Source organism: Bos grunniens, chromosome 17, assembly GCF_055505025.1.
Source record: "Bos grunniens cultivar Pamir isolate PY7600 chromosome 17, Bosgru_T2T1.0, whole genome shotgun sequence".
Classification (NCBI taxonomy): domain Eukaryota; kingdom Metazoa; phylum Chordata; class Mammalia; order Artiodactyla; family Bovidae; genus Bos; species Bos grunniens.
The window spans coordinates 18,452,017-18,470,923 of record NC_141181.1 but is presented as its reverse complement, the minus strand read 5'-3'; the positions used below and the strand labels follow the sequence as shown (position 1 = coordinate 18,470,923).

Below are 18,907 nucleotides of genomic sequence, written 5' to 3'. Positions count from 1 at the left end.
GGGAGCCACCTTCCTGGGGGCAGGATATGCCTCTGAGGTGCCCTCTTCATTCCCGGGGCCCCGCGGCTCTGGCAGCTTGGTGTCCTACTCACATGTCATAGACACAGTTTGGAGTGAAGGAGTGATTTGCCTTGTGTCCCAAGGAGGCACAGTACTTGGATACATGGTTGTAGGGCTCAGGCACGTCAATGACCGTTTCCTCGTCAAGGGAGAGGGTGTTCCCATTGAGAGCCCAGTCCCTGCTGTCAACCTGCAGAAAACAAGAAAGTGAGTGTTGGAAATGAGCTTCCTCCCAGGAACTCAAAGGACACTGAAGATATTAACTCATTTATCCCTAACCTCATGGTTTGAGTGTCACATATACGGCAAAAGCCTAAGGCAGCGGTCCCCAACCTTTCTGGCAATGGGGACCAGTTTTGTGGAAGACAATCCTTCCATGGGTCACAGTGGGGGATGGTTTCAGGATGATTCAAGTGTATTGTGCACTTTATTTCTGTCATTGTTACATCAGCTCCACCGCAGATCATCAGGCAATAGACCCTGGAAGTTGGGGACTCCTGGCCTAAGGCATCCCTTGCACTTTGATGGTGCATACTCCACACACTGATGGTGGGAAGGGCATACATGAGCAGTGCAGGGCAGCTCAACTTACTATTTATTTTTCAAGTAATTTAATTGATTGATTGATTGATTGATTGATTTTTGGCTGTGCTGGGTCTTTGTTGCTGCATGGGCTTTTCTCTAGCTGCAGTGAGCAGGGGCTACTCTCCAGCTGTGGTGTGCAGGCTTCTCGTTGCGGTGGCTCCTCTTTTTGCTGAGCATAGGCTCTAAGGCAAGCGGACTTCAGCAGGTAGGCATATGGGCTCAGTAGTTGCGGCTCCTGCACTCTGGAGCACAGGCTCAGTGGTCGTGGCACCCAGGCTTAGTTATTCTGTGGCAAGTGGGATCTTCCCAGATCAGGGATAAAACTTATGTCTCCTGCATTGGCAGGTGGGTTCTTTACCCCTGAGCCACCAGAAAGTGAAAAGTGAAAGTGTTAGTTTCTCAGTTGTGTCTGACTCTTTGTGACTCCATGGACTGTAGCCCACCAGGCTCCTCTGTCCATGTGAATTTCCCAGGCCAGAATGCTGGAATGGGTTGCCAATCCCTTCTCCAGGGGATCTTCCCCACCCAGGGATCAAACCTGGATCTCCTGCATTGCAGGCAGATTCTTTACCATCTGAGCTACAGGGAAGCCCACGAGCCATCAGAGAAGCCTTCAACTTACTAATTAACTTTCCCCTACCTTATATAAAAAAAGAATTTGAAAGGTGTTTAGGCCATGGGGGCAGGTAGAGCCCTTATGAATAAGACCAGAGTTCTTATAAGAGACCCCTGAGACTCCCTCATCCCTCCTGCATTGTGTAGTTACAGCAAAAAAAGGGACATGAGTGAAGCAGGAAGCAGGCTCTCACCAGACACTGAATCTGTTGGCACCTTGATCTTTGACTTTCTGGCTTCTAGAACTGTGAGAAAGAAGTTTCTGTTGTTCATAAGCTATCTAATCTATATCTTTACTATAGCAGTCTGAGGTTGGCTGTAGAACGATATCTGAGCAATTCTGTAAAAAAGCCTAGTCTTTTGTTTCTTTATATTCTTAGTGAGCATTAAAGTAAAAGGACCAATGAGAAAATCAAGGGTGTCTGAAACAAAGCCCTTTCACCAATCAAACTGAGTTCCCACTTCTGCCCCACTCACCTCTTGATGTGTAATTCGGACTCCGTTGTAAAAAGACATAACAGTGTCGGGTCCCGCAGCTACCTTTGAAAACAGCCCTTCTCCAGCACTGGAAATGAGAGATTCAGCAACATAAACCCTAAAAAGAAAAAAAAAGGCAAATGCTTTGTTTTAGTTTGATATATCATCCCTTACTAACCACCCAAATACCGTCATGGCTACAGAATCCAAAATGTGAGTTCACAGTAATCCAATGACGAAGAAAGAAAAAGTGAAATACAGATTTTGGTCTTGAAAACTGGAGAACGGTGTATACTTACGATTCTCACTGCTCTCTAATAAAGAGACTATTGGTATATATTCACAAAGTAACTCAGTGCTTGATATGAGGTTTTTAAAAATTTGTATGTTTTAATTAATGACAATTTCCACTGTCTTCTTGGACTAGGCAAACACTTCCCAAAGCTAATTAAAGCTATACCCAAGGTTCTCAACCCTGAGATGAATCTTCTACATAAAAGAGTGACAAATAATTAATAAAAGATACTCAATAAGTACTTCCCAACAAAGGAGTTTATAACAAATTAGCTAACTCTGGCCCAAGGATCAAATCTGGTTGTTGTCTGTTTTTGTAAATAAAGTTTTATTGGGACACACCCACACCTATTTGTTCAGTATTATCTAATGACTGCTTTGGGGTTACAAAGGCTGACTTGAGTAGCTGCTGTAGAAACTCACAAAGCCTAAAATATTGACCACGTGGTCCTTTACAGAACAAGTTTGCCAAGTGCTGGTTTTAAGAAGATAGAACTCATGATTATAGAACAAGATTTATTAAGAGAGTGAGGGCGTGCACGTTAAGTCGCTCAGTTGTGTCTGACTCTTCATGACCCCAAGGACTGTAGCCTGCCAGGCTTCCCTGTCCACAGGATTTCCCAGGTAAGAATAGTGGACTGGGTTGCCATTTCCTTCTCTAGGGGATCTTCCCGATCCAGGAATCGAACTCACATCTCCTATGGCTCCTGCACTGGCAGGCAGATTCTCTACCCCTGTACTACCTGAAGTGAAGTGAAGAGGCTCAGTCGTGTCCAACTCTTTGCGACCCCATGGACTGTAGCCTACAGGCTCCTCTTTGCGACCCCATGGACTGTAGCCTACAGGCTCCTCCGTCCATGGGATTTTCCAAGCAAGAATACTGGAGTGGGTTGCCATTTCCTTCTCCAGGAGATCTTCCCAACCCAAGGATTGAACCTGGGTCTCCCGCAATGTAGGCAGATGCTTTAACCATCTGAGCCACCAGGGAAGTCCCTATTAGGAGAGTACATGCCCCAATCACATAATTTCAGTTATTCCAGCCCCTGTGGTGGATAAAAAGTCTGGTGGAAATGGTCATTTGGGATTTCTGTTATGTAGATCTTCTGCTTATTTGATGGGCTGGAAGGCTGAATTACTGCTTCCACCTCCTGACTCTCTCCCTGGGACAGAGTCATTCTGATTCTTGGTCATGTGACTGCCCTTCAGCTTGCATGGAGGATAACGTCCCTGCCCAACTGACTTGGTCCTGGCTGTGTGATCTGCTTTGCCACTAGGCAGAAGTGACTGCACAGCTAGGTTTCGGGTGTTAAGAAGCATGGCAAGTTTCTTTCAGCTTCCTTGAACTTCTATTCATCTCCACAAGGAGAATATGCCCCAGGGGGCTGTTGTTTGCTTAGCCTGAGTCTTGGAATGAAGGCATGTGAGACAGACCGGAACCCAACTTGAAACCTGGAGCACAGCCTAGTCCAGCTGGGCCGAGTGGAACCCAGTTGAAAGTGGCTGAGCCTCAGCCAATCTACAGACGTATGAGTGCAAAAGAAAATATTTGCTTTCATAAATCGCTGGTAGTCTGAGGCTACTGTTATGTGGCATTATCACAATGACAGTAACAAAAAAAAAGACAGATACATATGGTTAGGGGACTGTTGTGTTTGCGGGGCTAACAAAGACCAAATTTTTCTCTCTGCAAACAGGCCAAAGCCTCATCTCAAGAAAGGGGCCATTCGTTCATTGTGACATTGTAGTGTCAGCCCTGTCGGTTAAACCAGGGAAGAGGCCTTTTCTCAGATGCAGACAGAAAAGAAATGGAAGCCATGATTATAGAGTGAGGCCAAGAGAAAGTCAACTGCAGATGGCACTCTTACCCACAAACAGGCCAGTCGCTGGGGGATACGAACCCCAGTCAAGAGACCAGAGAAAGCCATTCCAGGAATCCAGAGCTAGAGTTTAGATAGCATGTCAAATGGAATGGGGCTTGACACTCTGGGATGGAGCTTATAGAATCAGGAAACTGTAATTTGTAAGCTGGAATGTTTTTATGCTTCTTACATTTTATTTACTTCTGTCTTCCCTTAGTGAATAAAGAAATTATCTTGTGCTCCAGACCCTCTCAGCTGGGCTAAGTAAAGCAGCAGACATCTGGTCCTGCCTCGACTAGAGGTTTCAAGAGTGTGAAATGCTCCCAAGGGGCTAATAGAGGCTGCCAGGACAAGAGCCCCAAGAAAGCGGACACCTGGGCAGGGCATAACGGGCTGCTGGACCCAACTGCTGTCCCTTTGTAGAAGCTTCACTCTGGGACCGACACACAGGCTATTCTGTGCTTTATGGGCGGAGAAACTCTCTTACAGGGACAGATGTATGACCATAAAAACGCTCTTTCTCAGAATATACATTTTTTTTCTGCTAGGGAACTCAGCCTGAGTAGAGGGCCACCAAGGAGCAATAATTCCCACCACAAGAGTTATTTAATCTTACATAAATGATGTCATTAAAACCACAAGGGAACAATTACCTCTCTGATTCATATGGGTCTGGAAGAAGAGCATTGGTAGAAATGCAAGATGAAGTTGACTTATCAAAGTGGTACACCGAATCTAAAAAGCAAACAAAAATTTCAGTACAGGCCCAGAGTTAGGGAAGTGCATCAAGAACATTTCTCTCATCAATGGGACAAGCATAAGTTAAATAATGCAAAATGTTACTCAAGTTAGACCAACTAGAATGAAATTCTTCAGTATAAATGGAGAGCTTTTTTTAATAATACTTTTTCATGATAAGAAAGTTTACTTATTCTGAGTGTGCAAACACAATAAAATTTTTAGCTTCATTCTCCATCATATTCATTATGTGTCTCTTGGTGACTATAATAACATTCATTATTTTTAAGAGAATTTATTAGTGAATACATAAATCCCAACCCATTTTGTCACCTAGTAAAAGATACACATATGGGGTTTCTTTCTTTTGCTGAATATCCAAGTGGAAAAAATACAGAGAGACACTTAAGAAAAAGTTAATCTAAAGTAACAATTTTTTATTACTCCTGAGATGCTTTCACTATGTTCAGGAATATAATAATGAAGTTGGATATCATGTTGCAAAGCATAATTTACTTTCACTCTTTCATTCTTTAAATATCTGGAATTACATGAGTGACCTACATCTAAGCATCATCCAACCCATTGGTAGAACTCACGTTATACTTCTAAGATCATTCCTGATTTGAGAATCGTTAAGTATAACAAATATTGTCATAACATCAAATATTCTTATACTAGGGGATTAAAATCTGATGGTTCATTTGTTGAACTTTGTGATGCTGAATTGAGTTGCTAAAAGATATTTTTAGGTTATTATTGAATACAGCAATTGGGTGCTTAGTAGAGGGCATGGGTACCAGGTGATAATGTTAATTTAATTAAACTACGTGATAGCATGAAATAGTTGCTGGTTGCCTAGATAACATGCTTCTTACAAGCAGGTTTACACCGGTAATTACAGACTGCTGTGCAAAATATAAATGGTTAGTTTTCTGATTTGCTCTGGAGTTTTGTTATCAGGTCTTCACAGCCATCAGGAATATCTCCTAAAATTCCATTTTTGCTTTTGATTCACATTTTTCTTTACTCACATGATTTAAAAGCTGCTTGTGTAACTAAAAATTTTAATCGAGAAAAGGCTTTGTCATGAAAACTTGAGATCTCTCTCTGGTTGGATAAGACTGGATAATAGTTTTAAATTTTCCTTGTGGTTTTTTTTCACACTAGACACAGTCTGTAGAATCCAACCACCCACCCTTGGCAATTGTCTTCTTCACTAAAAATAAACATTCAGCCTCACTAGAATTAAGGAGAACAGACTGCTTTTGATAAAGCATTAACAAAGTCATCTTATTTCTATTAAAGTGGTTCAGAAACCAGTTAGTAATTTATTTCAGAAATGAAGGCACACAGCCACTCTAGAATTAACATTGCTGCTAAGCTGCTAAGTTGCTTCAGTCGCGTCCGACTCTGTGCGACCCCATAGACGGCAGCCCACCAGGCTCCCCCGTCCCTGGGATTCTCCAGGCAAGAACACTGGAGTGGGTTGCCATTTCCTTCTCCAATGTATGAAAGTGAAAAGGGAAAGTGAAGTCGCTCAGTTGTGTCTGACCCTTAGCGACCCCATGGACTGCAGCCTACCAGGCTCCTCCGTCCATGGGATTTTCCAGGCAAGAGTACTGGAGTGGGGTCCCATTGCCTTCTTTGAGGATTAACATTACTTCTCTGCAAAAAATTAGCCTCCAAGAACCCTCACAGAGCAGGAGGAAGACATAAGGTGTTCCAAAGGCTAATAAGTAAAGAAACAAGTTTACTCCTGAAAAGTCAACATTTTAGGCACTAAGGCGTCATAAATTATCCATTAAGCAGTTCCTAAGCAGTTACCAATGGTTACCAGGTCCTCTTTCTTTCTTTCTTTTTAATACAATCAAAACCCAAATTAATGTTTCAGACTAAAAGTCTGAGATCAGTCCATGTCACAGGCCATTTGAGTATTTTCAAGAGAGAGAATTTAATACAGGGAATTGGTTACACAGAAGACAGAAGAGCTGAGAAGCCAAAGGCGGAAATGAAGAGCCCAGAAACTGTCAAGAGCAGAAAGCCATAACCCTGAGTCATAGGAGCAGTGTTAGTCACTCAGTCATGTTCGACACTTTGTGACCCCAGGGACTGTAGCCTGGCAGGCTCCTCTGTCCATGGAATTCTCCAGGCAAGAATACTGGAGTGGGTTGCCATGTCCTTCTTCAGGGGATCTTCCCCACCCAGGGATCGAACCCAGGTCTCCTGCATTGGCAGGCAGATTCTTCACCGTCTGAGCCACAGAGACATTCCTGGACCTCTGGAGCTGGGGGAGCCCAGGGAAGCTGGATCTGAGGGGAAGTGACCTGCTAGATAATGGAATCGGGAGACAAGCCCCTGCTGGGGACTCTACGGGACACACCGAGGGCTTCTCCCTGCTCCTGTCCCTGGTCTGTGGCCAAACGCAGACAGAAGCTGGAGGCACGGAGTCTGGGAAATGTAGGCAAGGGGCAGACACCCCCACCTGCAGTAAAGCAGGGCAGGGAAGGCTGAGAACCAGCTCACAAGCAATTAAAGGAAGTTCAAATAAGAAAAAAAAAACAAATCCCAGAAACCCCACATTCCCAAACCAAACATTTCTGTGGAATAGACATCCTATTGTGCACAAATTCTCCTAAGAGCTCCCATCTCCTTTCCTTAGACTAAAACTTTCCTCACAAATGTGCTAAGTGCCAACTACACATAAAACACCACGTTGGGGACTGTGCAGATACAAGCAGGAGTCATGTCATATCTCTTCCTGCTTTCAAGGAGTCAATGTGTCTTCTCCAACACTGACCGTCCCTCCCTCCACTCCCTTAGACAGGCTGAAGGCACCCTCTCCTCCCTCTATTCCTCTGTCATTGGTACTATGACCTGGGACTGCAATTCATCCATTCAGTTGACAAATGTTACTTCTAAGAGGAGAGCCAAGCCATAAGGATGGAACAGGCAAGGATTTCCCTTGCAGTCCAGTGGTTGGGACTCTGCACTTCCACTGCCGAGGGCCCAGGTTCAACCCCTGGTTGGGGATGTAAGATCCTGCAAGCTGCATGGCACAGCCAAAAAAATACTAATAAGGACCTATTGCATATCGCAGGGAACTCTACTCAATACTCGAATGGCCTATATGGCAAAACCATCTAAAAACGCGTGGATATGTGTGTGGGCATAACTGATTCGCTTTATCATACACCTGAAACTAATACAACATTGTAAATCAACTATACTCTGATAAACATTTAAAGAATTAAATTTAAAAAATGCAACTTCAATCTAATAGTCCTGAAGGGGGCCTGATAACCTGCATTTCTAGGAAACATTCAAGTGATGCTGATAATTGCACTAAAAAAGAGACGGAATAGGCATTAGCCGGGAATGGAATTGCTATGTAAAGAGGCGAAGAAGAAATGAGGAGAGAAGAAATTCCAGGCAGAGGCACAAGGAATCTCCGCAAGAAGCGTTTGTTGATCCAAGAGCACAGTCAGGAGAAGGCAGTCAGGAGGGTTTTAGGTGAGACCCGTGCGTTCTGTTTGCTCCTCCCCCAACCATTGGGCCAGAAGCCACATGACCCTGAAAGCCCTCACCTCTCAGCCAGTCAGTGGCTTGGTACTTGTAAATGGAAGAGGAAGGAGACAGAAACAAGAGGGGCGGAACACAGAGCAAAGACTGGGCCTGGTTCCTCCCACCCACCCAGAGCAACTATGCCTTCTGACCCCTTTGAGACCCAAATTGTTCAACCCAGCTTTAAAAGAACTGAGGCCTGCTGGAATCTTGCCAATAAACCCACCCCTCCTTTTCTGGTCTTAAGTGAGTTTGAAGAGGGTGCTTGCTATTTGCATCCAGGAGTTCTAAGAAAAACCATAATTCCCCTGAGACTGATTACTCTCACTTTCCAAAATGCGTTTCAGACTTATACCAAGAAGAGTGTAATAACCACAGTAACTTCCCTGATGGGGCTTTATGGTAGGTGCCAATATCTGTATTTTATAAGGAAGAAACAGGTTCTAAAAGGATAAGTAACCTGCCCCAAGCCACAATACAGTAAATGCTAGAGCCAAGACTCCAACGAGGTGACTCTCAAGTTCAAGACTCTTGCCACTAGAAGTGTTGCCACTTCTGAAGTTTTAAACTCTGCATCACCAACTGGGATCTCCCCCTGGCTGGAGTCTCCTCGTTTCTAAACATTGTAACACTGTCTGCTATTGAAATGGACATGAAGAGTGCAGATATTAGAGTTTAAAGTTCAAAGATTACCTTTACACTTAAAAAAAAAATAAACACTTCATTGTGGAATGACTTTAAATTTACAGAAAAGTTGCAAACACGGTACAGAGAGCTCCTGATGCCCCTCACTGTTCTCCTGTTAATTTCTTATGTTACATGGTACATTTGTCCAAATTAAGAAACCAACATAGCGTTACTATTGAGTGAACTCCAGACTTTATTCAGACTTCACCAGTTTTTCCACGAATGTCCTTTTTCTGTTCCAGGATCCAATCCAGATTCCCATACTGCATTTAAAATGCCTCAGTTTTTAACTTAAAAAAACAAAAACGGAGACATTTATAACAACCCAAGTTGGAGCTAAATGTAAAGCGCTAGGTTTCCTATTTTTGGACAACCACCCTTTGGAGAATCTCCTTCCAATCCACAGAGCTAAATATTATCTAGGCCTAGCAGTGCCTAGATGCACTATCTTTTCTACTTTATTCTTCTTATACCTTAACTTAGATTAGAAATACATATATGTCGGGAACATCCCCTGGAGAAGGAAATAGCAACCCACTCCAGTATTCTTGCCTGGAAAACCCCATGGACAGAGGAGTCCAGTGGGCTACAGTCCATGGGGTCGCAGCGAATCAGACACGACTGAGCACTTGACTTTCACGTTCATACATTGTTTTCTCAGGAATCAGACCAATTTAGCTTTCTTAATATTGTGCCACTCAGAATATAAAAGCTTGATTTTTTCTTTGTAGGTTTTCCAGATTTTCTATAGTAAACAATTTCGTAATAAGAAAAAAGTTTGGTGCCATCCTGTACTTCTAAAAGGAAACGGGACTTTTTCTAACATGGAGACCAACAGGCTCATTTGTGCGTGGAGTATGTCTTCCAAGAAGATGCTAGACTTTCCCCTCCCACCACTTGCATAGTTCAGCATGTGAGATCTTAGCCAATCAGGGGCTGAACCCATGCTCGCTGCAGTGGAGGCACAGCGTCTTAACCACAGATCACCGGGAAAGTCTCAATGTTAGACTGTGAAGAGAGCCCAGGTGCCAACGTGCATTTATCTTCCCCAATCGGAACTCAGGTTGAGTCAGCGTTACAACTTGGAGATCTACCTAATTTGATTCTTTATCAATTAAATCATTAAACTGTAGGGTTTCTTTTTCCCCCTGAGATATATTTTAAACTGATTAAATTACTGCTGTCATTTCTTCACTCCTGTGCATTAGAATTATACAGCTATGCCCTTGCCAGGTGAGTCTCAGTATCTGCTACTAAAGTGCCTTTGCTTGGCCTGGCCGTGTGACTTGCTTTGACCAATGACAAGTGGGTGAAAGGGGCTTTGTGTCAGTTACACACCGAGGCTTCAAGAGGCATCGCAGGTGTCTGCTCATGCTCTGGCTTCCTGTGGACACCTGAGAAAACCAACCGACAGGGCCCAGAATTAAGACACAGCACAGGCTCTGAGCTGACCAGGGCTTCCCTAGCGTTAGAGAACGGTGGTTCCGTGTTAAAGAATCTGCCTGCCAATCAGTAGGAGACGCTGGTTTGATCCCTGGGTTGGGAAGATCCCCTGGAGAAGGGAATGGCTACTGACTCCAGTATTCTTGCCTGGGAAATCCCATGGACAGAAGGGCCTGGTTGGACTTCAGTCCATGGGGTCGCAAAGAGTCGGACATGCCTTAGCGACTAAACCACCATCGCCACCACCGAACTGACTAGAAGCCTCGAGTCCCACCTGGCCTGGCCATGCCCCACCCGGACCAGTGAATACAGCTGCTTATCAGACCTGTGTTTGCTGTTGTAAACCACTGAAGTGCTGAGGTGTCTCATAAGTGGCCAAGCTGATACACCAGACAAGACAAGGAAATTAACTTCTCCCCAATAAGCCCTGACAACCTGTTTTGGAATTAAAGCAACCCATCCGAAGAAGATTCAACTTACTTCCAGGCATCAGTTCAAAGTGAGGCCTGCCTTCTTCAGTGGACAGAAGAGTAGCCAGCTTCCCTTCTATCATCTCTCCATCGATGAATTTTCCATACAGGGCCGTCCTTTCATCAGGGTACACGTAGGCTATCTTCTCTCCTGTCATCTCCCCATCTTCATTTACTTCTCCTACAAGGCTGCCTCCATCCTGATGGGAGAAACCCAAAACCAGAAAATATTATATTATAGTATTTATCTATATGACACGACCAGTATTCTTGGGCTTCCCTGGTAGCTTAGCTGGTAAAGAATCTGCCTGCAATGCGGGAGACCTGAGTTTGATCCCTGGGTTAGGAAGGTCCCCTGGAGAGTGGCTACCCACTCCAGTATTCTGGCCTGGAGAATCCCAAGGACTGTATAAGCCATGGGGTCCCAAAGAGTCAGACACGACTGAGCGGCTCTTACTCACTCACTCATATGACACGAGTTCAAGGTATTTCTCTTGTGCATGCCCACTGTTAGTAGCACTAATATGGATCATAACAGTTTAAGAACTCAGCTTTTCACATGAGCATGAACAGCATGAGGCATATCATCCCTCCCCACCCAGTCTCCTATAGGCTATATGCACAGGGAGCGTATAAGCCTGATTTACAGAGTCAGAGATGGAGCTGTACTTTATAATCCTGGACAAGTTACTGATTCTAACTTGGTTTCTTACCTAAGAAACAAACATGCTGTATTTGTGTGAGCACGTGTATTCAGTCCCTTCAGTCGTGTCTGACTCTTTGCGACCCCATGGACTGTCGCCCACCAGGCTCCTCTGTCCCTGGGATTCTCCAGGCAAGAATACTGGACTGGGTTGCCATGCCCTCCTCCAGCTCTTTCCTGCCCAGGGACGGAACCTATGTCTCCTGCGTTGCAGGCGGATTCTTTACTCACTGAGCCACCCATTTGTAACATGTCATAAACACTGAAAGGAAATGTAACAAGGGTTACTATGGGCCAATATCAAATGTGATGAGGATCTGTAGCAAAACAGTCTTACTCACTATGCTTAGAAATTCGTTTTTCAAATATTGAATTCTGAATTTCTGGTCTATTAAGAAAATCTTTAGTCCAAAGATACTTAAGAATTAGTTCAGTGTACATGAGTAGAGAGTTGTGTTTTCTAAGGAATAAACAAAAGAACTTTGAGATACTGTCTTTCTGAGAGTCCTATACCATGGCTTTTTATTTTTTTGAGCTAGAATGCAAAGTGAAAAAAGAACAACTAAATTCTGCTCCTTTGCCCATCACTTCCCTCTTCCCACTCTTCTTTATTTACTGCTCCCTTCTGCCTCCTTCCAGGAGAGGAGCCAGCTGTGCTTCCTGTTTTACTGTCACTTGCTTCATTCCCAAGGGTCCTTAAATGCTTTAGGGCAGAGGCTATCGTAGAATTCTCTATCCTGGTACCAGTGCTAGGGACACAGGAGGTGATATAAATACTTTGTAAATTGCATTGGGACACTAAAAATAAACCAGTAGTTAATTATTATTAAATATTATTAAATTATATAAATAAATATTATTATATATTATTAAATAAAAAGAATTAATTTAAAAAATCGAATCTAGGGTATAAGATATGTTTCCTTTTTTTCCTTCCCATCTAGGAGGTCCTCATGGTATAAATAGAAATCTAGGACCTTTGTGGGTTTGACCTAAGACTAGTAAGGCCATGACATCTTCTAAAAGCTTGGCTATTTCCTCAACTGAAAGGTTCTAGAAGTAGCTACTCAGAGTCAGTGATGTGGGACGACTTCTGAGTGATTTCAAATGCTGTTTACTGAGAGAGAGCAGGAAGAAATAACCACCAGGTATAGGATCTCCACAGTTCACTGTAGTCTAATTGCTCTTTGGAGAAAAAAGAAGTTATAAATTTAAAAATGAATCACAGAACTTCCATAGAAAGCAAAACACTTGGAAGCATTTTTCCCAGATAGAGAGGACATTGCTACTGCTGCTAAGTCGCTTCAGTCACGTCCGACTCTGTGTGACCCCATAGACAGCAGCCCAACCAGGCTCCTCCGTCCATGGGATTTTCCAGGCAAGAGTACTGGAGTGGGGTGCCATTGCCTTCTCCGAGAGAGGACATTAGGGATGTATTACTGCTCTTCCTCCTCCCTGAGTTAATTCTTAATAACCCAGCCTGAACAGAGATGTATTTTCTGCAAGATCTGCCTTCAGACTTGCAGTGATGAAGACAGCTGAGTGGTGTTAGAGCACATGAGCTCCTCACACACTGTAACTAATTAAGCCATCAAGATTACTATTTATTCAGCATTCTGTCTTTCTAGGGTCTCAGGTTTTCTCCCCCCTTACGTGCTTTAAACTTCGTTTTGGGGGCAAGTGATTTTATTTGTCCAGAACAATAAAGCAGAGATTCTTTTATTTCAGAAAGGAGTTGGTGGTTTTAGTTGCTAAGTCGTGTCCGACTTCATGACCCCATGGACTGTAGCCCTCCAGGCTCCTCTGTCCATGGGATTCTCCAGGATACTGGAGTGGAATGCCATTTCCTTCTCCAGGGGATCTTCCTCACCCATGGATTGAACTCGGGTCTCCTGCATTGCTGCAGGCAGATTCTTTACCGACTGAGCTACCAGGGAAAGAAAAATGAGTTTTTAATGAAAACTCTCCATCACTGTACCAAGGTAAACTTTCAAAAGAAATAAACTACCCTTGGCAGCAGCAGCAGCACCCTTAGAATGAGATTACAAATCCTGTATGGAGGATCATTATTTTTTGCCTCGCTTTGTTCCTACTTTGACCTCAAGTCACAAAACACTTCCTTGTTGGCTGGGCCGGGGGAGCAGAGGGAAAGCTGCTCCCCTCTCTCCTCTGCTCAGTGGCTCCCCCTATGGGAAGAGGAATCCTTCACTTGATCGGTGAGAAGGCAGGATCTGACACCCATCTCTGCCAGGTTGGGGTTAACAGGATAAAGACTGCTGTCACATGTTCTGCATTTTTGCTCACCTGTTCTGAGAACTGGCAGCACCCATGGGCTGCACCTGCTCTCCTCTCACCCTCTCTTCTCCTTGGGGAAGCTCCCCCAGGCAGCCCTACTCCCCAAGGGAAACCTGCAGCTTTCTAGCTGCTCTGTGGGCACCTGGCCCATCTGTTTAGTTCAGAGGGGTAGAAGTAGAAACCCATGACACCTCTGCATTCTAACTCTGCCATAATGAAGTCCTGATCCCTGACACCTATGTCCATTTCTTAATTGCTCAGTTGAGTCTGACTCTTTGTGACCTTATGGACTGTAGCCCTTTGGGCTCCTCTGTCCATGGAATTCTCCAGGTAAGAATATTGCAGTGGGTTGCCATATCCAGGGACCGAATCCAGATCTCCTGCATTTCGGGCAGACCCTTTACTGTCTGACCCATCAGGGAGGCCCACTTCTTAATTGATTCTCAACCTGGAGATCAGAGCAGTGGGATGTGATCACCAGCCTCACGCCTGGCCCCAATGCCAACAGATACTATACACAAAATGTCATCAACCAAGTTAATTTTGACAGCTTGTAACTCCCCAGTGCTTCTTCCTTTCTAAGGTGGAGTCCTCTCTTGGTGTTTAAAAGGACACTAATTCAAGCTGAAAGCTAAAATGCAGCTGCACATTTTAGGTTTCAAACTGCAACTACATTGAGTGAGTCAGGTCCATTCACCTCAGTGCATCTTTGATCTCCTCTAGGGACTTAAATTGATCATAGTTACAAGTAAAATTACAAGTAGTGGGAGAATCTTGTAATCAATTGCATTTCCCTCATTTCAACCCCCAGGAGGAATGCCACTTTCCCTGACTTCAAGATTCACTGTGCTATGGGCAGCTCCCTAGCACGGGGCGGTAGGAAGCTTATTCTGCCTAGTGACGAACCAACAGAAGTTTCAGGCTTCCTAATCTGGTAAGTACCTCCACCTCTTCTCCCTCTGTAACAGAAACTTCTGAGCTACTGCAGATCCTACCAAGAGAATGTATAAATGCTTTAATAATTATTAAAAAGAATGTTTCACAATTTTTTTCTTTGGCTAGAGTATAACTTATTTTTCAGCAACAATAATGTGTAAGTAGATTTTCCTGGTATTACTTTTCCTGTTATACATATAATAGAGACTTTGTTTTTATTGATACTTTTAAATCATAAAAGGAAAGGATTAAGACTAAGAAAAAACATATTTTGACTTAAGCTCCGGACAAAATAAAATATTAGATAAAATATTTTTGCAGGTCTATTTTCTGAAACATTTTCTGGAAACTCACTAAGAACAGATGGGGTATTTGAAATGCAAACAAAAATTACAGCATTAATTCCCAGCCATGGGTTTTTGCTGCTTCTTTCTGCTCTAGTCAACTCCAGAAAGATCATAAAATGTTATCAAATATTCAAAGGCTAGTTAATTTTAATCACCTTGATTTAAGCAATATAAACCAAAAAATGGGGAGGGGGATTGGAAAGCCAAGTAACAATAGTGTAATAAGTCCAAAAAGATGTGAAATTGTTGGAATCATTCTTACATATGAGAGAGAATAAAATTAATTACAACAATGAAACATTCCAACATTCTTTCTATATCCCAAAGAAATATTTTTTAAAATCAATGTATTTTTGTTTTTATTGGTGATATAATCAAGCCAGTTTGTCTCAGTTTGGTTTTCTTTTAATTTTTTAAAAGATATTTACCGTAGGATCAAACCCAGGCCCCCTGAATTGGGAGCATGGAGTCTTGGCCACTTGACCACCAGGGAAGTCTCCTCCATTTTGTTTTAATTGTGACTAATCATTTCTTTCCAAAGCCACCCTGAAGAGGAATTTACAGCAGATCGGAGGACAATTTAAGTCAACTGTTTCACAGTGAGAGGACAACCCCCCTAAGTTGTTGGCTTCAGCTACTGGCTCTCAAGTTTTCACAGTCTCACGTTTTCTAACACAGAGAATACATTTTATTCTTCATTGGGAAGACTCAAAGCCTTGTCTTAAAACATGCTATTTTTCAGCAAAATGAGCAGTGACAAGACTTACTGGGTAGTATATCCAGCACACTCCATGCCGAATGTTATCTTTGTATTGTCCCTTGAAGATCAGCCTCCCGTCTGTGTCGTACTCCTGGGCCGGTCCATTCAGCTCTCCGTCTACATATGTGCCCTGGAGAACTCCTCCATCCTCGTAAGTGTAAACTCCCTGGCCCTGCAGGGCATCGTCCACATAATATCCCTCCAGGGTGCTGTGAGACAAGGGAGAACAAAAGAGGAGAGTGAGACCTCGACTCAACTCTCCTAAAAGAAAGGACCGTATCATGCCCACCTCTGTTCCAATGACCACCTGTACTCAGTACATCCTCCTGAGTTCTCTGAGACTGCTAGGGAAAAATACTCCAGAGATATGGGTAGGATTAGAAACAGAGGAAGATCTAATTCCTAATCTCCTAGCTCCTATTAAATCCAGTTTTTCTACTGAAAGAAGTACAAGAGAAAGAAACCACAAGTGGAAATAGAATAAGCCTCATCTAAGTTATGTTTCCTGGGTCTTCCCTGGGGGCTCAGATGGTAAAGAATCTGCCTGCAATGCAGGAGACATGGGTTTGATCCCTGGATTGGGAAGATCCGCTGGAGGAATGCATGGCAACCCACTCCAGTATTCTTGCCTGGAGAATCCCCTTGGACAGAGGAGCCTGGTGAGCTACAGTCCATGGGGTCACAAAGAATTGGATACAACTGAGTGACTAAGCACACTAAGTTTCCAAGGCTAGACGCTGACCAACACCAGGCAACAGAAATGCTGGTGTTACCCTTTCCACACATAAACCACTCCTGCTTAACTTCCCTCATGAGTGGTCCAGAACTCACTGGGAGTTCTCAAGGGTCTTTAGATGGCTTGTATAGAGTGGTCTCCAATAATACAAACATGGTTTAGAACATGTAGATGTCTACCTATCTGTCTTACACTATTAATGCATTATTTATGGTGACAACCACAGTTAGTATCCATTCAAAAGTATCCCCTTCCATCTCTTTGGAAGCTATCTGGGGAGGTACTTGTGTGTGTGTCTATGTGTGACGTGTGTGTAATCATGGGCAATGGGGGTAAAGTATGGAAGACGGCAGGCTAACCCTGACTAACACCAATTGCTGTTGTTTAGTCACTTTAGTCATGTCCAGCTCTTTTGTGACCCCGTAGACTGTAGCTTGCCAGGCTCCTCGGTCCATGGGAGTCTCAAAGCAAGAATACTGGAGTGGGTTGACGTTTCGTTCTCCAGGGGATCTTCCTAATCCAGAGATCAAATCCAGTTATTTGAGTCTCCTGCATTGTAGGCAGATTCATTAGTAGCCTGATAGAAAGTTTGAGACCCATAGTCCCAAAACTGAAGAAAGCTCACAGGGGTGGTTTATGGTGATTTTATAAGAACCTTTTTTTCTCTCCTCATAAAGCACTTTTTGGATTTCATAACATATTTTGAGTGTCAGCCTTGCAAAGGCCATTATGCAACAAAGCTAACTTTATCCAAAAATTCCTTCATGAACTGAAATTTGGAATAAAGGGAAAGACCAACTCAAATTATTATTTTTTTTACAATTAAAACATAAGATGCTTAGCAACAAACAGTTTGATTATTTTAACATGCACAGATAACACTCATTCATTAATTCAACTAACATATTTATAGGATGGCTTCAAGTAGTGAGTACAGTTGTATGAGGATCTAGGAAGCATTATGAACAAGACAGCCATAAAACCAGGAGACAGGGACTGGGGACAGGAGGGAGCCATGGGGATGGATGTGGCTGCACCTGACTCTGCCTGGAACAGTCTTATCTTGCTGTTAATGAATGATAGAACGATCTGTAATTATTAAAAGAAAAGCACAGTTGAAATAACGATACCCTCTGATTACAATGTAATTAGACTATCTGTAGTCTCCCAAAGAGATCAATCATTCTCTTTCAGTTTTGTTTGTATGATCGATGATAAATAGGCCTAGTAAATTCATGTAGAGATGAAGGTGTACTTCAGCAAAGCCCTTGCATCAATAATCAAAAGTCTAAATTAGGGAGGTTGGAATTAATGAGATTACACTGTCATTAGATTTCAACCACGAAAAAAAAAAGAAAAGAACAATCTTGGTGAAGGGTAACCAATCAACCGATATAATGATACAACAGACAGGACAAAAAACTATTTAATTATCCATTTTGACTTGGGGAATTACCAGATAAAATACAGGATGCTCAGTGGAGTTTCAGATAAATAACAAATAACTTTTTTAGCATAATTATGTCCCAAATATTGAACAGGACATAGTTATACTAAAACATTTTTTGTTGCTTATGTGTGTGTGTGTGTGTGTGTGTGTGTGTGCGCTCAGTCATGTCTGACTCTTTGCGACCCCATGGACTGTAGCCTGCCAGGCTCCTCTGTCCATGGAATTTTCCAGGCAAGAATTTTGGGATGGGTCACCACTTCCTATTCCAAGGGGATCTTCCCAACCCAGAGGATTGAACCCAGGTCTCCTGTCTTGCAGGCAGATTCTTTACCAGTGAGCCACTTGGAATACCATTTTAACTGGGTGGCCTGGATTTTTATTTGTTAAACCTAGCAACCCTATTGACTGAATTCTCAGTGGCATTCAAAATGTTACTGTGTGTGTTTGGGCAGAATTATCCCCTGACAGACTAGACTGCCAATATTTCTTAGGTTTATGATGAAATCTACAAGGCATGGGTCTCAAGAATCAGTTAAACGATCATGTGGATTTGCACATATTTCCCCCTGGTCATGTCCAGTAGCTTGTCTCCCCCTCCCTTCCAGCAGAGCCCACCCTTATTAGTATCATAATCCTAAGAACAAACTGCTATTTCCTATAGCTCAATAAACCTAAGATTCCCAAATGCAAAGTCATAAGACTTTGGAGAGCAAAACTTACTGCATTGTTTTCCAGCCCCTGCCTGAGGAAACAGCTTAGCTTCCTTGGTAAATTGTTTTGGTAACTTGGGTGGAATCTGATAACAAAAAAGGGACATGTTATCATAGGAACTGTGATCTCCAAGGCAATAAAAAATGATAAGGCTCTGAAATCTTCTGTCACTTAGGA

At 43.1% G+C, this 18,907-nt stretch overlaps 1 protein-coding gene across 3 annotated transcripts in view; it reads right to left on the bottom strand.

Annotated features, from left to right (window-relative positions):
- The window catches only part of SETD7 (SET domain containing 7, histone lysine methyltransferase), a 58,355-nt gene that overhangs the window by 11,834 nt on the left and 27,614 nt on the right, over window positions 1-18,907 (bottom strand). For 2 of the 3 annotated variants that reach the window (XM_086346638.1, XM_086346639.1), the window contains exons 4-8: window positions 15,841-16,042; window positions 10,803-10,992; window positions 4,544-4,625; window positions 1,738-1,855; window positions 93-250 (exon numbers count right to left, since the gene is read on the bottom strand). In XM_086346638.1, coding sequence (XP_086202764.1) covers window positions 93-250; window positions 1,738-1,855; window positions 4,544-4,625; window positions 10,803-10,992; window positions 15,841-16,042 — 750 coding nt within the window. Of the gene's footprint in view, window positions 1-92; window positions 251-1,737; window positions 1,856-4,543; window positions 4,626-10,802; window positions 10,993-15,840; window positions 16,043-18,739; window positions 18,762-18,907 lie in introns of those variants that run through there. The other variant, XM_086346640.1, reaches the window with a different exon arrangement.